General features: G+C 32.1%; 1 protein-coding gene across 1 annotated transcript in view; it reads left to right on the top strand.

Moving 5' to 3' along the window:
• Positions 1-17673, top strand: part of LOC122272635 (nose resistant to fluoxetine protein 6) — a 70994-nt gene that overhangs the window by 40234 nt on the left and 13087 nt on the right. Inside the window, exons 9-13 of the mRNA XM_087163427.1 lie at positions 1633-1798; positions 3890-3969; positions 5607-5729; positions 12574-12694; positions 16638-16812. Coding sequence (XP_087019553.1) covers positions 1633-1798; positions 3890-3969; positions 5607-5729; positions 12574-12694; positions 16638-16812 — 665 coding nt within the window. The remainder of the gene's footprint in view (positions 1-1632; positions 1799-3889; positions 3970-5606; positions 5730-12573; positions 12695-16637; positions 16813-17673) is intronic.

The following is a 17673-nucleotide window of genomic DNA, read 5'->3' as shown; positions in this document are numbered from 1 at the left end:
GACCTTTATTTTAAAGACCTTTGGATATTCTCTGATAGCCGCAGCTCCCTGCAACATCTCAACAACCGGACCCAAATTGGCGACAAGACCAGTATTTCCATCGTAAACAATCTAAAACTCTTGTCCCTCCAACATAATATTCACCTGCAGGGGGTTCCTTCTCACGTCGGTCTCTATGGTAATGATTTAGCGGACAGCTTAGCTAAAGAGGGTTGCAGCCAACCGCACCCTACCTCTTCTGATCTTACATATCTTGAACTTTACTCCCTGAAGAAATCCCAGCTTCTCAGAGACTGGTTGATTCCCCCCACCCACCATTGGTACAAGGGAAATAAGCCTGGAGCTTCTTTGACCCTTCCCTTTGAAAGGAGAGTCTGCACCACCATCTCCCGCCTAGCTACCGGCCAACTTAAAGGTTTTCTATTTTCCGAAGGAACTAAAATCCACCCCATCTGCCCTAAATGCCACCATCTACACCGGGCTTCCGCCGATCACATCCTGAACTGTCTTCTCTGGGAAGACATTTACTCTACTCCTCTTTTGGTATTTGATTTTCTTCAGGTCAACGGGTTCATAGATCTGGTCTGACTTTGTCAGGTCAGAAGAGGATAAGCAACAAAAACAATGAATTCCGGTAATTGGTATTTATTAAAAAATAAAAATAATAATCTGTGAACTAAAAAGCAAAATAATTGAGAAAATGTACTTATTCGATACGGGGAACCATAAAAATTATCACACTATTATTAACACAAAGGATGCTTAACTTTGGTAATAGGCACTATTACCATTATGGTAATTGGGACAATTTTAATAGGTACCAAATATAAACTTATGCAAGTACAAAGTATTTTTAGAGTACATTCCTGCTCACAGTTGCATCATGATGCATGTACATTTTTATTATTGATTTCTTACTGCCCCTCAAAGACATAAGTATAGAAGCTTGATCGTGGTCAATTTTAAATATGATGATTTGCCACGAGCAACAGCATTATGCGAGATTATACTGAATACAGTTCATCCTTATTTTGATAGAATGAGCAACTAAATATGTGCTTTGCTTAATCTAATAAAATAAAGCAACTGAGATACTTTAAATTCCTTCATTTCCCACGTTAAGTGCCACCTTATAAAGTATCCTTATTTGACCTTACGAATAATTAGTTTGGGTCTGATTTGGAACTATTTTCTCTTTTATTTTATTTGAATAGTACTTTTCAGATTTAAGAAATACTGAATCTTATTGTTATAGTTTTAATCTTCTTAGAATGAATAGGTGTGCTGTTGATATTAATTGTGTCTAAGGTTCTAATTTACTCATACATTCCCTCTCTTTTCATCCACATACAAAATTTATCAAAAGTGCATACCTTTGTTTTTCTTTTTCAGATTAACTCTCTCAGTCTTTTTTTGTGACCTCACTTTACTTCGTGTGTCCATTAATTAGTTCGGGTCCAGTGCTAACGATATAAATTGTGGCTTGGGCTCTAATTTACTCATACATTTTCTTTTTATCCCCTTTTAAAAATGTATTCCTTGATTTTTTTTCAGATTAACTCCTCCAGTGCTTTTTTAAAATTTTTAAATTTTTAAAAATGCATTCCTTGATTTTTTTCATTTTTTTTTCAGATTAACTCCTCCAGTACTTTTTGTGACGTCACTTTACTTCGTGTGTCCATTAATCAGTTCGGGTCCAGTTTGGAACTCATCTTGGGCGCATGAACATGAAAACTATTACCAAAATGGTTGGAAAAATTTACTCTACATTCAAAATTACAGTTTTATGACAGAAATGGTAAGTAAACGCCATGATCTATTCCTGTTTTAAAAATCACTGGTCAAGTATGAAAACAGTTATGTATGTGAGCGTTAATGAAAGGGCTGCTAAATATGATTTTAAATCAGAAACTACCATCTACTTTCCCATCTAGGTTTCATTTGAGAAACTGAGTAAAAACCAACACTTTTCTGTCAACATAAAAAGCATAATTATTTTTTGAATCTTACTTACAATATAATTTATGCAGTCCTGTCAACTTGTCCGTTAATCTTATAGACGTGTATTATTTTATGACTTCACAGTGGATAATCCCTGTGATATCCAATGCTGTATTTGCATTGAATCTTAAGTGAGACTCTCGGCTTTCAAAACTTCATTACAAGGAAACAGTAAAAGTTCAAAATCCACAAAAAAGTTGTGATCTTCTTATAACGATCTCTGGTTGCCCACTGGTCAAATGCTTTTTCTTTCTGGGTGGACTCCATTAAAAGCCACAACATTTCAAATCATGAGTTGCAAAAACTGTCTCAATTGATGATTGATTTTCATATCTCCTGCCTATTGTACGTGTTTCAAGACGTCACAAAATACTTTTCCTTCTTCAGCATTCATATTTATAATGAAATCACATTCAAGCAGGTACGCTAATAACAAAAATAATATAAAAATACTTTCAATAATTATTATGTAAATGCATTAAAAATGCCTGCTAGTGAAAATAAAAAAGCAGCAGCGGTCGCCATAGCAATGCATGCAATAACGACGCATGCGCACTGTTTACTATTACTCTTGAACACAGTTGAAAAGTGAGGACGCCATCAAATCCAAACGAAGACCGATTTTACCGATGGGTAATAAAATATTGAAGCACATACTTTTTGATAAGTTACAAGTTTCAATCCATGAAATCCTAGTTTTTGTACAAAAATGTTTTAAGAGATGGCGCTTCAAGTCCTTTTCGTTCATTTTATACGCTCCAATTCGGGTATGATAAATGTTGCTCTCCGATAATGGCATGTGACTGTGACAGGTGTTGAACATTTCAAATATGCGTAACGTATTGGCGCCAACGATGCTTAACTACTTTTGATATAATTGGCACTAGGGGTGTAATGGCAATTGACGCCAATTATGCTAATTAAGTACGAAGTATTATATCAGTATATTTGGTAACTCTTAAAACTGCACTAATTATGTGCAGTTTTAATATAGATACTGTGGAAAGAGGTGTCTTAGTTCTGATCCTCGAGAGGGATTGGTACCGGAGAATGTTGTTCGTTTGTCGTAAACTTCGACAATCTTAAAAATTGCTCCTTGTAAGGTTTTCCGCCTCTAGAGGGCGCCACGATATAGCAACAAAAACAAAAGAATTAAAATTGATGGGGAGGACGAGAACGTTTTTGGAGATAGCGGAGCGGTTTTTGAACGATGTCACTACTACTATTTCTTTATTTTTTATTTTATGTTTTTTATTTGTGATGCGGCATAAGTATGTGTAATAATACATTTGATTTCCGCCACGGAAACAATTTAGTGTAAAATCAATTTCACATGATGGAAATTTGAAAAAAGAACCTGCAAGTGTTACTGTCCTTAAACAACACCATCATTTTAAATTATACTGAATTCAGTTAGTTTTAATTTTGATGATATGAACACCTAAATGCCTCAGTTGCTTAATCTAACAACGTATAGGCACTAGGAAGGGAAAAATGATAACGAATAAAAATATATTTATTTTATTTTATTAATTGTGTCGTAACGTCTTTCAGTTTTGAGAATGATTTCGTAGCGTTATTAATTAATTAATAAGATTTAGAATTAATTACTAATATTTCAAAACTTAGCAGCTTAGAATTGTATGCTTAAATGTGCATATTTAAAAATCTGACATTGCTATTTAATAGCAATATTGACCGATAAGATCGACAAATCCCTGCCAGCCATGTTATCCCAGTCTCATCAGTCAAAGTAAAAGAGTGATTTCGAAAAAAACCCGTTTTTGTCCCTTCCCAATAAAGTGCGTGTAATTTATTGAAAATGTGGTTCTTAAAAATGTCCTTTTCTTATTGACGTTAAAGTAAGAAACTTTAATTTTTATTTCAGTGCATGGCGCATACGTGGTATATAGCTAATACGATGCAGCATTTGATTATCTCCCTCCCTTTAATGATTGTTACTTACAGGTATTTATTCACTTCTTTTAATTTATTTATTAACATGAGTTTAGAAGTTTCAATGTCAATCAATTTAATTTTGAATGGATGAAGTAAACGGGGTGTTCCGTAATCACCTCCCTTAGTATATATATTTATAGTTCCTTTTTAAAAAAAGGCAAAAAATGCATTTATTATGGGTCACAAACTAATATTTAAGCCTTTTCGGTCGTGAGTCTATTTTCAGCCACTACAGTAAAGAAACAAATTTATTTTATTTTGCTTTAGTTCATAGACTTTGCACCAATATTTTAAAATTATAATAATTCACAATAATGTTTTAAAAATTGAGCTTAAGGGTGATAACATTTTACTTTCTTTAAAAAAAATACTAACCGGTTTCGATCGAATTTTTTGTTCTGTCATTTAAAATTATGTAAAAAATTTTGTACTTTACAATTCTATTTTTTTTAAACCCTGTGAAAAAAATAATAAAATATTATCCAAAAATTGTTCTTTTACAATGAATTATATTTAAATAAACGAATTTAATAATTGTGTACAAAATATTCTCAATTTGACAAACTTTCTCTCGTCTTCTTGACTTAACCATTGAAATTGCGACCATATGTTCCAAATTGCAGCTCCACCCCCCCTATATTTTGAGTCACCTCTATCGAAAACAAATTATGTTTATTTAGAGGAAATATGTTGTTATATCAATGTCCTTAACATAGTTAATAATTAAGATTAATTAATAGCATATCATCTTTTTAACTTTTAAGATTGGAAGGTACTTCAGGAAAATTTGAGCTTCAGAACAAAGGTTATTTAAATAACGTCTTTGTATGCTGCACTCAGTATCCTAATGCAATTGAATTTTAAGGTTTTTCTCAAAATAAAAATATGTTATAACTGGACTAATAATTTCTTTTTTTTTAAAAATATTATAGCCTGTCCATCCGTTCTAAAGGCCAGATTAATTTTTATGGCGAAATGGTTCAGATATTTTAAAATTGCAGTTTTTTTTTCAAGTTAAAGGAATTTAAGCTCGTGCATTTTTTTTTTCGGAAAAGCTTAGCAAGATGTTACCATAACTTATTTTCACAACTGTATGGGGTAGCCGTAATTTTTTTATTTTATTCTTATTCTCCTATAAAAAGGAGGAGGAACGAGAAAAAAACTTTCTCTGGATTGAGTAAAAGGGTACATTTCTGCAGAATTCGTTATTCATTGCTGCAAGATATGCAGCAATTTTTAAAAAAGAAAAAAAAAGAAAGCCAATTTTTTCTGTAGGAGTAAATAAAAATTTACTCCTCTAATTAGTTCGCAGAAGCGGAAATTAGATGCCTATCTGCTTCTGCGATTGACAATTTCGCCCTGGGAAGATTGACTGCGAGGATTTTAAATCAGCAAACAGTGACGTTAAACTGCTGATGCTAGTAAATCATCAAGATGAAAAAATGTATCGCAACTCATTTTAGAATAACTTACAAAATTTCTTGCAGTAATAAAGATAATTTATTCTTTTAATCTTTAGTGCAATATCTATTTCAACCCAACAGGTGTCATGTAATGTCTCTTCCTTTGCTTTCCGACCCGATATATTTTTGCTTTCATTTGCTTAAATTGTTTTTCTTATTAAATAAATGCATTATCCTTTGTAGGTACCCCAAGACTGGAATATTTTTGGGCTTGCTATTTTACTTTGGACCAAGTGTTTATTTCTTTTATCTTTCACTCGAACACCAATTTCCATTTGCATCCTATAATTCACTAAGATATACCCAGTAAGTCAAAAATTTCATTGATATTTTTAGATAAAGGTTGTGACATAAAAGCAGGAAATTCTGAGAGTTACTGGTTACTTGCTATATATTAGAGAGCTTTTGCATAAAGTTATTGTTATCTGATAACGCAAACGCTTCATAACATTTGCGGGAAAATTAACGTAAAAAAATAACTCATTCCTCCAAATATAGATTTTGCATAACGTTTGGCAAAACGTTTCTAAAATGTTTTAACTTTTAACGTTAGAAACTTTTATTGTGTGTGTTAATTTGGTTGCTTTGTGAATCGTTTGTTTGCGTTTCTGAAAGCTTGTTTTCTTTATATTCATTTATTTCATTTTAACCTTTTTTTTTACATTACTCTTGATTTTCAGTATTTTTTTTTAAAAGGGTGACCAATTTGAAGAAATCGGTGATACAAAAGAGGGGGGAAACAGATAAAGCGTTTTTGGCTGAAAGTGCCGAGTTTTGTGGCAAGAAATATACTTCAGATCGACGAAATTGGTCAGAGTGGATTTACTTTAATAAGAAAGAATATATTTAATACTAGCCGCTTAAGGCGGCCAGCTGTCCGCCACGCTAAAGGTTTTCACAAATAAAGTTTTTTAAAACATAGCAGGAAATCTAAAGATTAGTGGACAATTAAAGTGTTCCTGTCCTGCAATTTTGTCTTCATATCCAGTTCTGCTGCAGATGTGTTATAGCTCTTGAGGATGTTTGAAGATGTAACTTTGCTATGTAACCTAAGATCTATGGTAACCTAACCTATAATATAACAGGAAAAATATACTTGAGGGTGTCCCTTGGCGAAACTGGCGACTTATGTTTGGCGCCATACTTGTTTGCCCGGAACGCCGTGGTAACCCACAAACAGGACATTTATATCTATTACTAATTAAACCGTCTTTCAGACACCAGTCAATCACTGTTTTTTTTCATTGTTATTCAAATCGTACAGAAACTTTAGATTTATCTTATTGACAGTATTCATTTTTAGTACCAGAAGCAAAAATAACCTTACCAGCCGGTATCCAAAGTAGAACTAACGGATCTCTGAAATTACATTTAAAAATTCATTTAAAAACAATGCTAAATTCTAAACTAATCAGAATCACGATTGGTTTTCAACATCGCCCAGCTTGGCGGTCAATCGCGATCGCAACTTGGCGAGGGCACCCTCAAGTATAGTCTACCCCAAAAGTTACTTTCGAAATCATCATTGGTCAATAGCTGAAAACCTCTTCTAATCTTCTTTGACGTCTCTGATACTTCTTGGGCTCTAGAATTGCTTGTCGAAATTCGGTCATGTTCCATCCTTCTTTGACGTTCCACAGACGTTTCTTGGGCCCTTCTTCTTCTTTGAGAATCTCTTAATATCTTTTTCTTTGACAAAATACAAAGTTTTTTGGAAGTCGGTTCTGCCATGTCAGTAATCGGGTTTTTAAGAAGTCAACGAATACTTTAGAACAACAATTACTATGAAAGCAAATCATGAAACTTCAATATTAAAATCTAAGTGCTTACCTGCAAACTGAAACTTTCTGAAAATAACTAATTACATTTAATAAAAACTGTTAAAATAAAGAATAGAAAAACCAAAGAGATCCAAGGTAAGTGTAACGCTACACGACTTAAGAAAAAAAAAACTAAAATGCTAAATACATGAAAAGAACACGAAGACGAATTAATTTTTTATGGTATCAATTTCTATTTCTATATAATTTTTTATGGTATCAATTTCTATTTCTATATCGCTACAAAAATTATCGTCTTCGCTTAAGAAAAAAAAATAGAGCGTGGAAAGACGAAGAAAAACTGATTATATCAATTATGAACAGCGACAAATATATCAAAGCGAAGCGTTCTATTTACGTTTGCCACATTTTTAACACAAAAGTTAAACTTTTCACCACTTTGATAAATGTAAACTAATGCGAACCTTACAACTAAATTATTAATTCCTTCGTATATTATTGGTTTAAGTTGTCGAAAATTAATATTTCAATTGTAAGGTTCGCATTAGCATGCATTTATAAGAGTGGAGAAAAGTATATGCATTTTTTAATATTTTTTTGAATATGGCTCTTTGAAGACGAAAAAGCATAGATTTTCTTACAAAATGACTGATAACTAAAAAACTAATCCAAATTTTTGCAAAAGAAAAAAAATACTTCTTCATTATGTCAAAACCCAATTATGTGCCGAGTTTCGTGCCTGGGCGAGGCTTCTGGGGCGATATATTGTGATTACAGACACACACACACACACACACACAGCCGCTTTTATTATTATGTATAGATGTATAGATGTATAGATGTATAGATATATATTTAAATTATGCAATTTTACTTTAACTGCAATTCTTTACTTTTCTTTTTTTAGTATTTTATTGCTTACTAGCTGAATTCTCGTTCTTCATATGGGGCGAAAAAAAAGTATCAATTAATCAATACTGAACACTACAAAATTATGCACAAAACTGTAAGACAATACGTACACAAGTATTAAAACTGAAATAATACCAATGTTTATTATTATTATTTATTGCCTTTCTCCTTGATTTTACGTTATTATAAGAAGCAAAACACGTACTTCATCCTTTATTCCATCAAAATAATGATTTACAGTATTCGGTATCATCTGACATAATGCTGTTGCTATAACAACCGATGATATTTAACATTTAAGTTACTTCCTCTTGTATTTTTATCTATCAGTAGCCGTGAAAGCCTATTTCTTCAGTATGTAACATATAAAAGATGCAGCTGTAATAGATAATAGACACAATGCAGATAATAGACACAAAATGTACTGATACAATACTTTGTACCTATATAAGGGCATATTTAGTACATTCTAAAACTACATTAATTTCCAAAATGCTTGTAGTACCTAAAACCAAAATTAAACATCATTGGTGTTAATAATATGTAGTATGGTGACTTTCTACGGTTCCTCATTACTTTATCAACTTCATAATTTCCTTTATTAATTTTGCTTTTTTGTACACAGCTATTTTTATAACAATTAGTACCTATTACCAAAATTAATAAAGCGTCATTGAGATCACTATTAACTTGCCAATTTTTTATGTTTTTCTAGGCGAATTATTACCATTTTCCCATTTACTTTGCTTATTATTACATAGTTTATTGTTTAACTTCAATTAGTAAATATTATCAAAATTAATATTCAGTGGGATCAATATTAATACTTGCTTATATTTAGCATATTTTGTAAATTTTAAAGCTGCATTAATTTCCAGAATGCCTGTAGTACCTACTACCAAAATTGCGAATCATTGGATTCAAGAGAAATATGGCTGCTTTCCACGGTTTCTCGTTACTTTATCAATTTTACTCTCCTCATAACTTTATAATTTTTTTTATTAATTTTGATTTTTGGTACCCAGATATTTTTATCACAATTAGTACCCACCTATTGCCAAAATTAATAAAGCATCACTATTAACTTGCCAATTTTTTATGATTTCTTAGAAGAATTATTACCATTTTTCTATTAATTTTACCTATTATTACATAGCTTATAGGTTGCTTTTTTTTCAATTAGTAAATATTAGACCCGCGAAGACCCAAGGGATAAAGCGTTCGCTTTCCAATGAGGTGAACCAGGTTCGAATCTCAGCGATGTCTGGTAGATATGAATCCGCATCCGGATTGCATCAATCACAGTGCTGACGTGAAATATCCTCAGTGCTAGACGGATCACGTGTTAGAATCCCTTCGCCGTCAGACTAACCGTGGGAGGTTCTCGGGGTCTTCCTCTCCATGTAGCGCAAATGCGGGTTAGTTCCATCAAAAGGTCCTCCACGAAGGCAACTTTCCCCCAATACTTGATCCAGGAGTTCCCTGGTGTTCTGGATTGGGTGCAAAATTATAAGGCTATGGAGTTGAACATTAGTCGAAAACCCAAAAATTGGGTCGGCTGCTCAACGACAGCTATAAAATTTTAAAAAAAAATTTGTAAATATTACCAAAATTAATATCCACTGAGATCAATAATACTGACAGTTTTTTTTTTTTTTTTTTTTGCGTTTATCCTCGATAAATTAGTAAAATTTCTCCATTAATTTGTCCCTTCAGTACAAAACATTTTATTTCTATTACCTGGGGTTTTAAATTTTTTAGATTCATTATAATACGTTTTAAACAAAATTATAAGCAAAATGAACTCGAAGCTTCAGATAACCTTCGAAATACTAATTCTGTTGTCCACCTGTCACGTTGATTAATTAGAACACCTGTCATAACGAAAAAAAAAATCCTTACAGAATTGCAATAATTTTTTTTATTAGAGCTGAGGAAAGTGCTGTTTCCGACAATGTCAACCTTCATCTATGAAAAGGTACCCCACCATAGAATCAAATTAACATGTCTTACATACTAGTAAATTGGAATTACATTTTTGTAGTGAGAGATACATTGCAGTACTCCCTCACCAGAATTATATCTGTGATAGAATTCGATGAAGGGATACCACAACTGATTCATTGCTATTTTGTGAGAAGCCGGGAGAGTTGTATTAAGATCACCGTACTTTATGAGTGCTGATCGTGAGAGCTGTATTAAGTTCGGGGTTGTGGTCACTCCTTTGTTGCCTTTAGCAGTAGAGTGTATACGTTGTACGTTGTGTGTGAGAGAGCCTGAGAAGCAACAACGTGAAAAAGACAATGTCACAGTCACAAGTAGCAAGTCAACTGCTCAATGAGGACCATCCTTTGAAGTAGGCGTGTTCAAATCGTAGTAGGTGTTTCTGCCAAGGTAAGCGTGTTCTGATCGTAGAATGTGTTTCTGCCAAGGAAAGCGTGTTCACATCACGTATGAAAGTCACGTGGGAAAGACCTTTAGACAATGTCAACTTTCATCTATCAAAAGTTACCTCGAGATAGAATCAAGTTACCATGTCTTATATACTAATGAATTAGAATTATATTTTTGTAGTGGTAGATACACTACAGAGGCTAGCTCAAATGCCATCATTAAAATATTTGATTATATATTATATTATGTATTAATTATAATTATAATTATGTATTTATTATAATTATAATTATGTATTAATTATAATTATAATTATGTATTTATTGTAATTATAATTATGTATTAATTATAATATAATTGCAATTATAAACATGAAATTAATTACAAATTAATTATAATTAAAATTATGAAATTAATTTTAAAATTAATTACAACTAGGAGGCTTTGCTCCCTGCTCACTGGCGCTCACCAACCCCCGGAACTGCTTTCGCAGTTCATTTCGGATTGCTTCGCAATCAAATGCTTGCTTTGCTCGCTCATTGGATACGTTCTTAACGTCTAGCTTTTGTATACTTTTTTGAATACTAAAATTCCGAAAACTTTTCACTGTAGAAAATTCTAAACCTGTACATATCAATATTAATTTGAAATTGCAAACAGTTCACATATTTTTCTTAATCACATTATTCTAAATTTCAGTTGTTGAGAAAAGTAACTGTTGTAAGTTTTGTTTTAAAGTCTTTCCCACCAGAGTGTTAAAGCCATGTGTTGTAAAGCAATATGAAATAGTAGTCTGAATAGTAGAGAGAGAGGGGGAGAGGGAGAGAGATCTTTTTTAAAAACACAATTGTTAATTTGGGCATTTGGCGATAAAACACTTATAGAATTGAAGGATTTGTTACGTCAAGCGCTCAGGTATCTTAATTTTGATCTAGTTGCGCTTCTATATCATTATGATTTATGTTGCTAAGTTAACTTTCAAAAAATGCTATGGCTGACAACAGCATTTTTATTCTTTAAGTTTTTTTTTTATTTCTTTTAGAATTCGTTCTTTTTTTAGCGAAATGTTTTTTAACCTTACAGAATTCTTTGCCGACTGTTCTTTCTATAAATGAAGAAAATAAAGTAAATACTTAAGTGTTGTGAAAAGAATCTTATTTAGTTGTACAAAGTACTTCAGCCAAAATTTGGGAGCCACGTAAGAGAATTATATATATTAGATCAGAAACACATCATTAAAAGGCAGAATGGTGTTTTCAAAACGTAAACAAAACAAAGCAAACGTTGCCACCGGCGGAAAAGAAATACAGCCAAAATTTGGGAGCCACCTAAGAGAATTATATAAAATCTTATTAATAATTATACTAATTTATACTAATTTAATTATATATTATAATAATATTATATTATTAAATATATAATTAAATTAATTGTAGCTATGATAACAATAAGAGTATGAAGACAATAAATGACTTTCGATCCGATTCATCAATTTAAAGTTTCACTTATAAGGCGTTCTCTGCTGTCTCTGAAAATGAATAAACTTGGCATGTTATTTTTGTTTACAATAAGTTACAAGAAATACTGGTGAGGAATTATTATTTAATGATGATACATTTTGGTAGATTGCGTTCTTTACTGAAGATTCTGTATAGCTGTTATTATTTAGCTTGAACTATTTTGAAATGAATTTTTTAAGTTGCAAAACTATAATTAAAAATTCAGAATTTTTGTTATTACTTAATTTTTTAGAGATATTTTATATCTGAATTCGGTAATTTATTTTCTTCCATCTAAATTGCCTGTTAAAATACCTTAGAAATACTGAAAATACAAGTTAATTATTAAAAAATAGTAAATGAATTCAAAAATTTTTAGATTTTAAAATCGTTTTCTTTTAAAGATGTACTCTACAATGTATAAATATTAGGTTAAGTTACGATAACTAATTTAGCAGTATTTTATAAAATTTAATTTAACTCCATATACTTATGTTACTTACAGAAATGATATTATCTTGATTTTGCAAATAGAATTGATAAATGAACAATTCTCTCTTACAGTTTAGCCGAAAAATTCATGTCAACTGTTTACGTATCCTCTCCTTACCACCTTCCCGCCAATTTAATTGGAATGTTTGCAGGTTGGACATGCGTTAAATTTGGAAAACAGAAACTAACGAAGGTGAGTACGCATTCAATTTCTTCTATCACAACTCTTCTATTATAAAATCGTAAGTACTGATGCCACTGTTCTAGATGTTAAACATAACTTTATAATTAATTTTGCTGCGCAAAAACTATGAGTTTTAAAAGCTTGGAGTTACGCAGGACAGTACACTCTTGTGCAAATTAATTGAAACAAACTTTTTTTTCGTGTTTTTTAAAGAAGATGTTTTGGGGTTGTTTCGGTTACAATGGGGTTGGACCTTTGCTGCCTATTGACGGTATGATGCGTTCTGAGCAGTACATTACTATTCTGGGTAAAAAAGTTGTTCCAGAGTTGAAGAAACGATACCCTGATGGAACAGGGATTTTTCAACAGGATTTAGCTCCTTGCCATACGTCCAAAATTGTCAAGAAATTCACATCTGAGAATCAAATTGAGACATTGGAATGGACAGAGAACTCTCCGGATATCAACCCAATTGAGAATCCCTGGGCCATATGCAAGAATCGCCTATTAAATATGGACTGTACAAATATGAAGAAGCTAATCACGGCGTTAATTCGTGCGTGGTAGAAGGGCACAAATATTATAAATGACAGTAAAAAATTAGTGGAATTCATGCCGAATCGTGTCCAAATGTTAATAAAGTGTCGTGGAGATCATATTATGCACTAAAAATTTTTGAGTTTGTATGAATTTAAATAAAATAGCATTTTCTCTTAGTTTTCTGAATTTATTGAGTTTGTTTCAATTAATTTGCACAAGGGTGAAGGTAAAATTAGAGGAAGTGGGATGGTACAAAAAACAAATTTAGAATTAAGTTAATAGTTCGATAAAATAATAGCCCTACTAAAATATTACTTCAAAGTTGAAATTTGAAGTGAAGAAAAAGCTATTTTCACTTGAAAAAGTAACACATTTTTTCTTTTAAATTAAAATTTGTTTGGAAGTTATAAAAAAAAATTTTCTTGGATAGTTTTTTTTTATTAAGGATTCTCTCTAAGTTTCTTATACTATATATATATATATATATATATATATATATATATATATATATATATATATATATATATATATATATATATATATATATATATATATATATATATATATATATATATATATATATATATATATATATATATAAACTCTTCCTCGACGATGTAAGCAAAAATCAAAAATATGAATAAATAAAATTAGATATCAGTGAAGCTTGATTTTACCAGATATAGAACTTAACATTTATATCGAAAAACTCAAGCGATATTTCAGTTTGAACTGTTATATGATATAAAGTTATCTATAAGCCTGAATGTATGCATGCAATGTAAACAAATCCACTATTCCAAACTTTTAAGCACGAAACTCGAAGTAAAAACGTGGTGGATGTAATGTGTGTAAATACGTGTAAGACAAAGTGGACCTAATTGTCTATTTTAAAACTACCTCAAACAACTGGTTCGCTCGCGTGCAACATCCCAAAGAATAAGTTTTCTGCAAGATTAGATATATATTTTACACTGATGTGCAAATCTTAAGTAACAAGTAGTTTTTCGGACACAGCTCCCCAACAAAGTATTAGATAGCGATGAAATTGCAGTATAATATGCACGTAATTCAGTAGAAAGATTATTTGTATGCAAATTTTAGAAATAAAGCGTGGTAGGTGATGTAAGTGTACGTAAAACTTGTGGGTCGGCGCTCGCAGGTCAAAGCTGTGATAAAAGGATGAAGAGCACCGTAGTTAAAGACATCCGCTGCAAGTGCAAGTGATTTGTTTTGTGAAACATGTCTTCAAGAAATCATTTAGACGACTTTACTCGAGGAAGAATGATTGGGAAGCTTGAGGAAGGGCGTAGTGTGACCAGTGTCGCCGAAGAGTTCGGGATCAACAAAAGTGTTGCTTCTCGTGCTTGGAATGCCTTTAAAACTACTGGTACAGCTGTTCGGAAGGTTGGTGGTGGCCGTTCAAGGAAAACAACACCAAAAGATGACCGTTACATTGTCCTCTAGGCGAAAAGAAACCGTTTTCAGTCAGCGAGCGCCACATCTCAGCAACTGTGCACAGCCACAGGACGACAAGTATCAAGATTTACAATGGCCAGACGCCTCCACAAAGGTGACTTATTTGCTAGACGTCCTGAACGCTGCATACCTTTAAAAGGTAGCCATCGGCGGCACCGTTTATAGTGGTGCAGAGAACACGAAACCTGGACACCTCATCAATGAAGTCGCGTCCTCTTCACAGATGAGAGTCGTTTTAGTGCTACAAGCGATTCTCAACGTCAGTTGATCTGGAGAGAGGTTGGAGCTCGATTTCATCCCAATAACATCGCGGAAAGAGATCGTTACGGTGGTCTTGGAGTTGTCGTCTGGGGTGGCATTATGTTGAACGGGTGGACTGAGCTTCAGATCTTCGACCGAGGTTCTGTAACTGGAGACCGCTACTGCAATGAGGTAATCCTACCCCATGTGCATCTGTTCCGAGGGGCCATTGGACCAGACTTCATTTTTGTGGATGACAATGCCCGGCCACACCGTACTGCTAATGTTCAAGAGCTACTGGAAAGTGAAGATATCACACGAATAGATTTGCCAGCTTACTCTCCAGATCTAAATCCCATAGAGCATGTGTGGGATGCATTAGTGAGACGTCTTGCGACACGACAGTATCCTCCTGGTAACACCCATCAGCTGAAAGATGCGTTAAATGAGGAATGGAGACGTTTACCCCAAGAACTCCTGGATAATCTGGTGCTTAGCATGGAGAGACGATGCCAAGCAACAATTACAGTAAGGGGAGGGCATATCCCATACTAGGGAACATCTGCCAGTTGTACTTACGCTTCTTCAGGCAATCATGTGTAACGCCACTATATGTCAAATAAAGCCTTTTTTTGTTCCATACCCTACTTTAAACTTTATATTCATTTCTGCGCCATTATTCTTTCACCATCGTTTAAGTACAAAATAATGTGCATCATATTCAACTTTCATGTCAATCGGATGATTTCCTGTAGAGTTATGACAAAAAACGCACTTGTTGCCTAAGTTTTGCACACCAATGCATAATAAGGCGATTTTCCAGCTAGGCGTTATAATAGGTCGAAAATTAATTTTATCTAATGATTTATTTACCCTTAATTTCCTATATTAGGTTATTACAAGTCAAATCATCGTTAATAATATCATTATGTATGGTAGTGACGTCATCGAATTCGTATTTTAAATGGTATAAGAAAAAACATGTCTGAAGCATGTAATTTTTAATAATATATCTGCAGTTAGGCAAATAGTTATAGTTTGTCCAAAAAAAACATAGTATTTTATCGAAAATAGAGCTAAATTTTAGTAGCAATTAATATAAATTCCCAGATCAAATTGATTGAAAAAGATTAATCAGCAAATCTCTTTAGCCTTAAATTCTGCATTAGTATCAGTTGTCACAGGCGTCATATACATATAATACTGAATTCAAAATCCCTTCATAAGGTAGTGGCGCAAATAAATAAATTTTTCTGAAAACCTGAAATGGTCTGCATTAGTACAGCACGTAGTATCAGTTGTTGCAGGCATCAACTATATAATACTGACTGTAAAATTTCGTCACTGGGTGGTGGCGCAGATACTTTTAATTACCTGAAAACCTTTAATAGTCAGCATTAGTATCAGTTACAGCACGTAGTATTAGTTGTTGCAGATATCAACTATATAATACTGAATGTAAAATTTCTCGACCGGTGGTGGCGCAAATAATTGCACAGATTCAAAGGTCAAAACTTATCCTTACTGGATTCATTCTATTCGTATTCACAATAATGTTTGCAAACTATCATGTAAAATTAATCTTGGAGGTAAAATTTGTCTTAAAACCTTTTCACGCTATTGCTTAACATTTTACATGAATTAAACAGTATAATTATTGTATTTTGAAAAATGATTTCATTTCTGTTTATAGATTTGGCTTCTTGTTGGATGGATTGTGTCTATACTTTGTTACGCCTTTGCAACAGCTTTAAACTTTATGCCAACGAAAAACTTCAAGATAATGGCATTTTACGACAGTTTAAGAATCACTGGAATGGCATTGGCTACTAGTTGGATACTGTATATTTGTGCGACTCGTCAAGGAGGTGCTGAAATATTTATTTTTTGTTTCAAAATCAAAGAAAGTATTTCTTTAATTAAGTGGAAGGTGTTGAAATTTAATTTTTTTCCGAATCTATTTTTTCTATTTTAAAAATAGATTACTTGCTAAATATTTTTAGAATGATTCCATTGAAATGAAATTGCTATTCATTATCATTCAAACATTTGACCAGTTGGTGATTTTTAAAATTAAGTATTTGACAGCAAAAATTTGCTCTCTCAGAATAAACAAACCTTTTTTTTTATTTTCAATTTCATTTTTCACTATTAAAGTAATTTAATGCGATAAGATTCAAAATTTGTTTTAAATCGGCTTATAGTTTTTTGAGGAAAAGTTTTGTCCCCTTAATATAATTTTTTTTTTTCGTATTTTGCTTATATCTCGAGAACTTTTTAAGCGAATTTAAAAAAATTTGTGCACAACTATAAAATTTATTTATTCAAAGATAAACCCATGCTACTTATTATTTTTAGTAAATATTTAATATTTTTAATATTTTATTTAATTATAGGTGGAAAAAAAATTTAATTGAGCAGGTATACATTTTTACAGAATTTCCAAGGATGTAATTTTAAATAGCGAAATGCAAAATTTGAGCGGAATTGATTGAATAGGTTATGAAAAATCAGATTTAATGAATATAGCATTTTTATAATTCAATTTCTGTTGTACTATGGCAACCGATTTCGCTCGAGTTTTGTATTTTGCAGTGTAAAATAATTTTTTTAAACGATGTGAAAATTATATACTTCACATTTGAAAATTCTTTCAGCCATCATTAAATAAAATAAAAAATAATAAATATTTGCTAAAACATTTTATGGAATTAATTTTGGACATACGA

This window comes from Parasteatoda tepidariorum, chromosome 5, assembly GCF_982258835.1.
Source record: "Parasteatoda tepidariorum strain Cologne lab strain chromosome 5, Ptep-v5.0, whole genome shotgun sequence".
Taxonomy (NCBI): Eukaryota; Metazoa; Arthropoda; class Arachnida; order Araneae; family Theridiidae; genus Parasteatoda; species Parasteatoda tepidariorum.
This window is presented reverse-complemented; position numbering and strand designations above follow the sequence as displayed.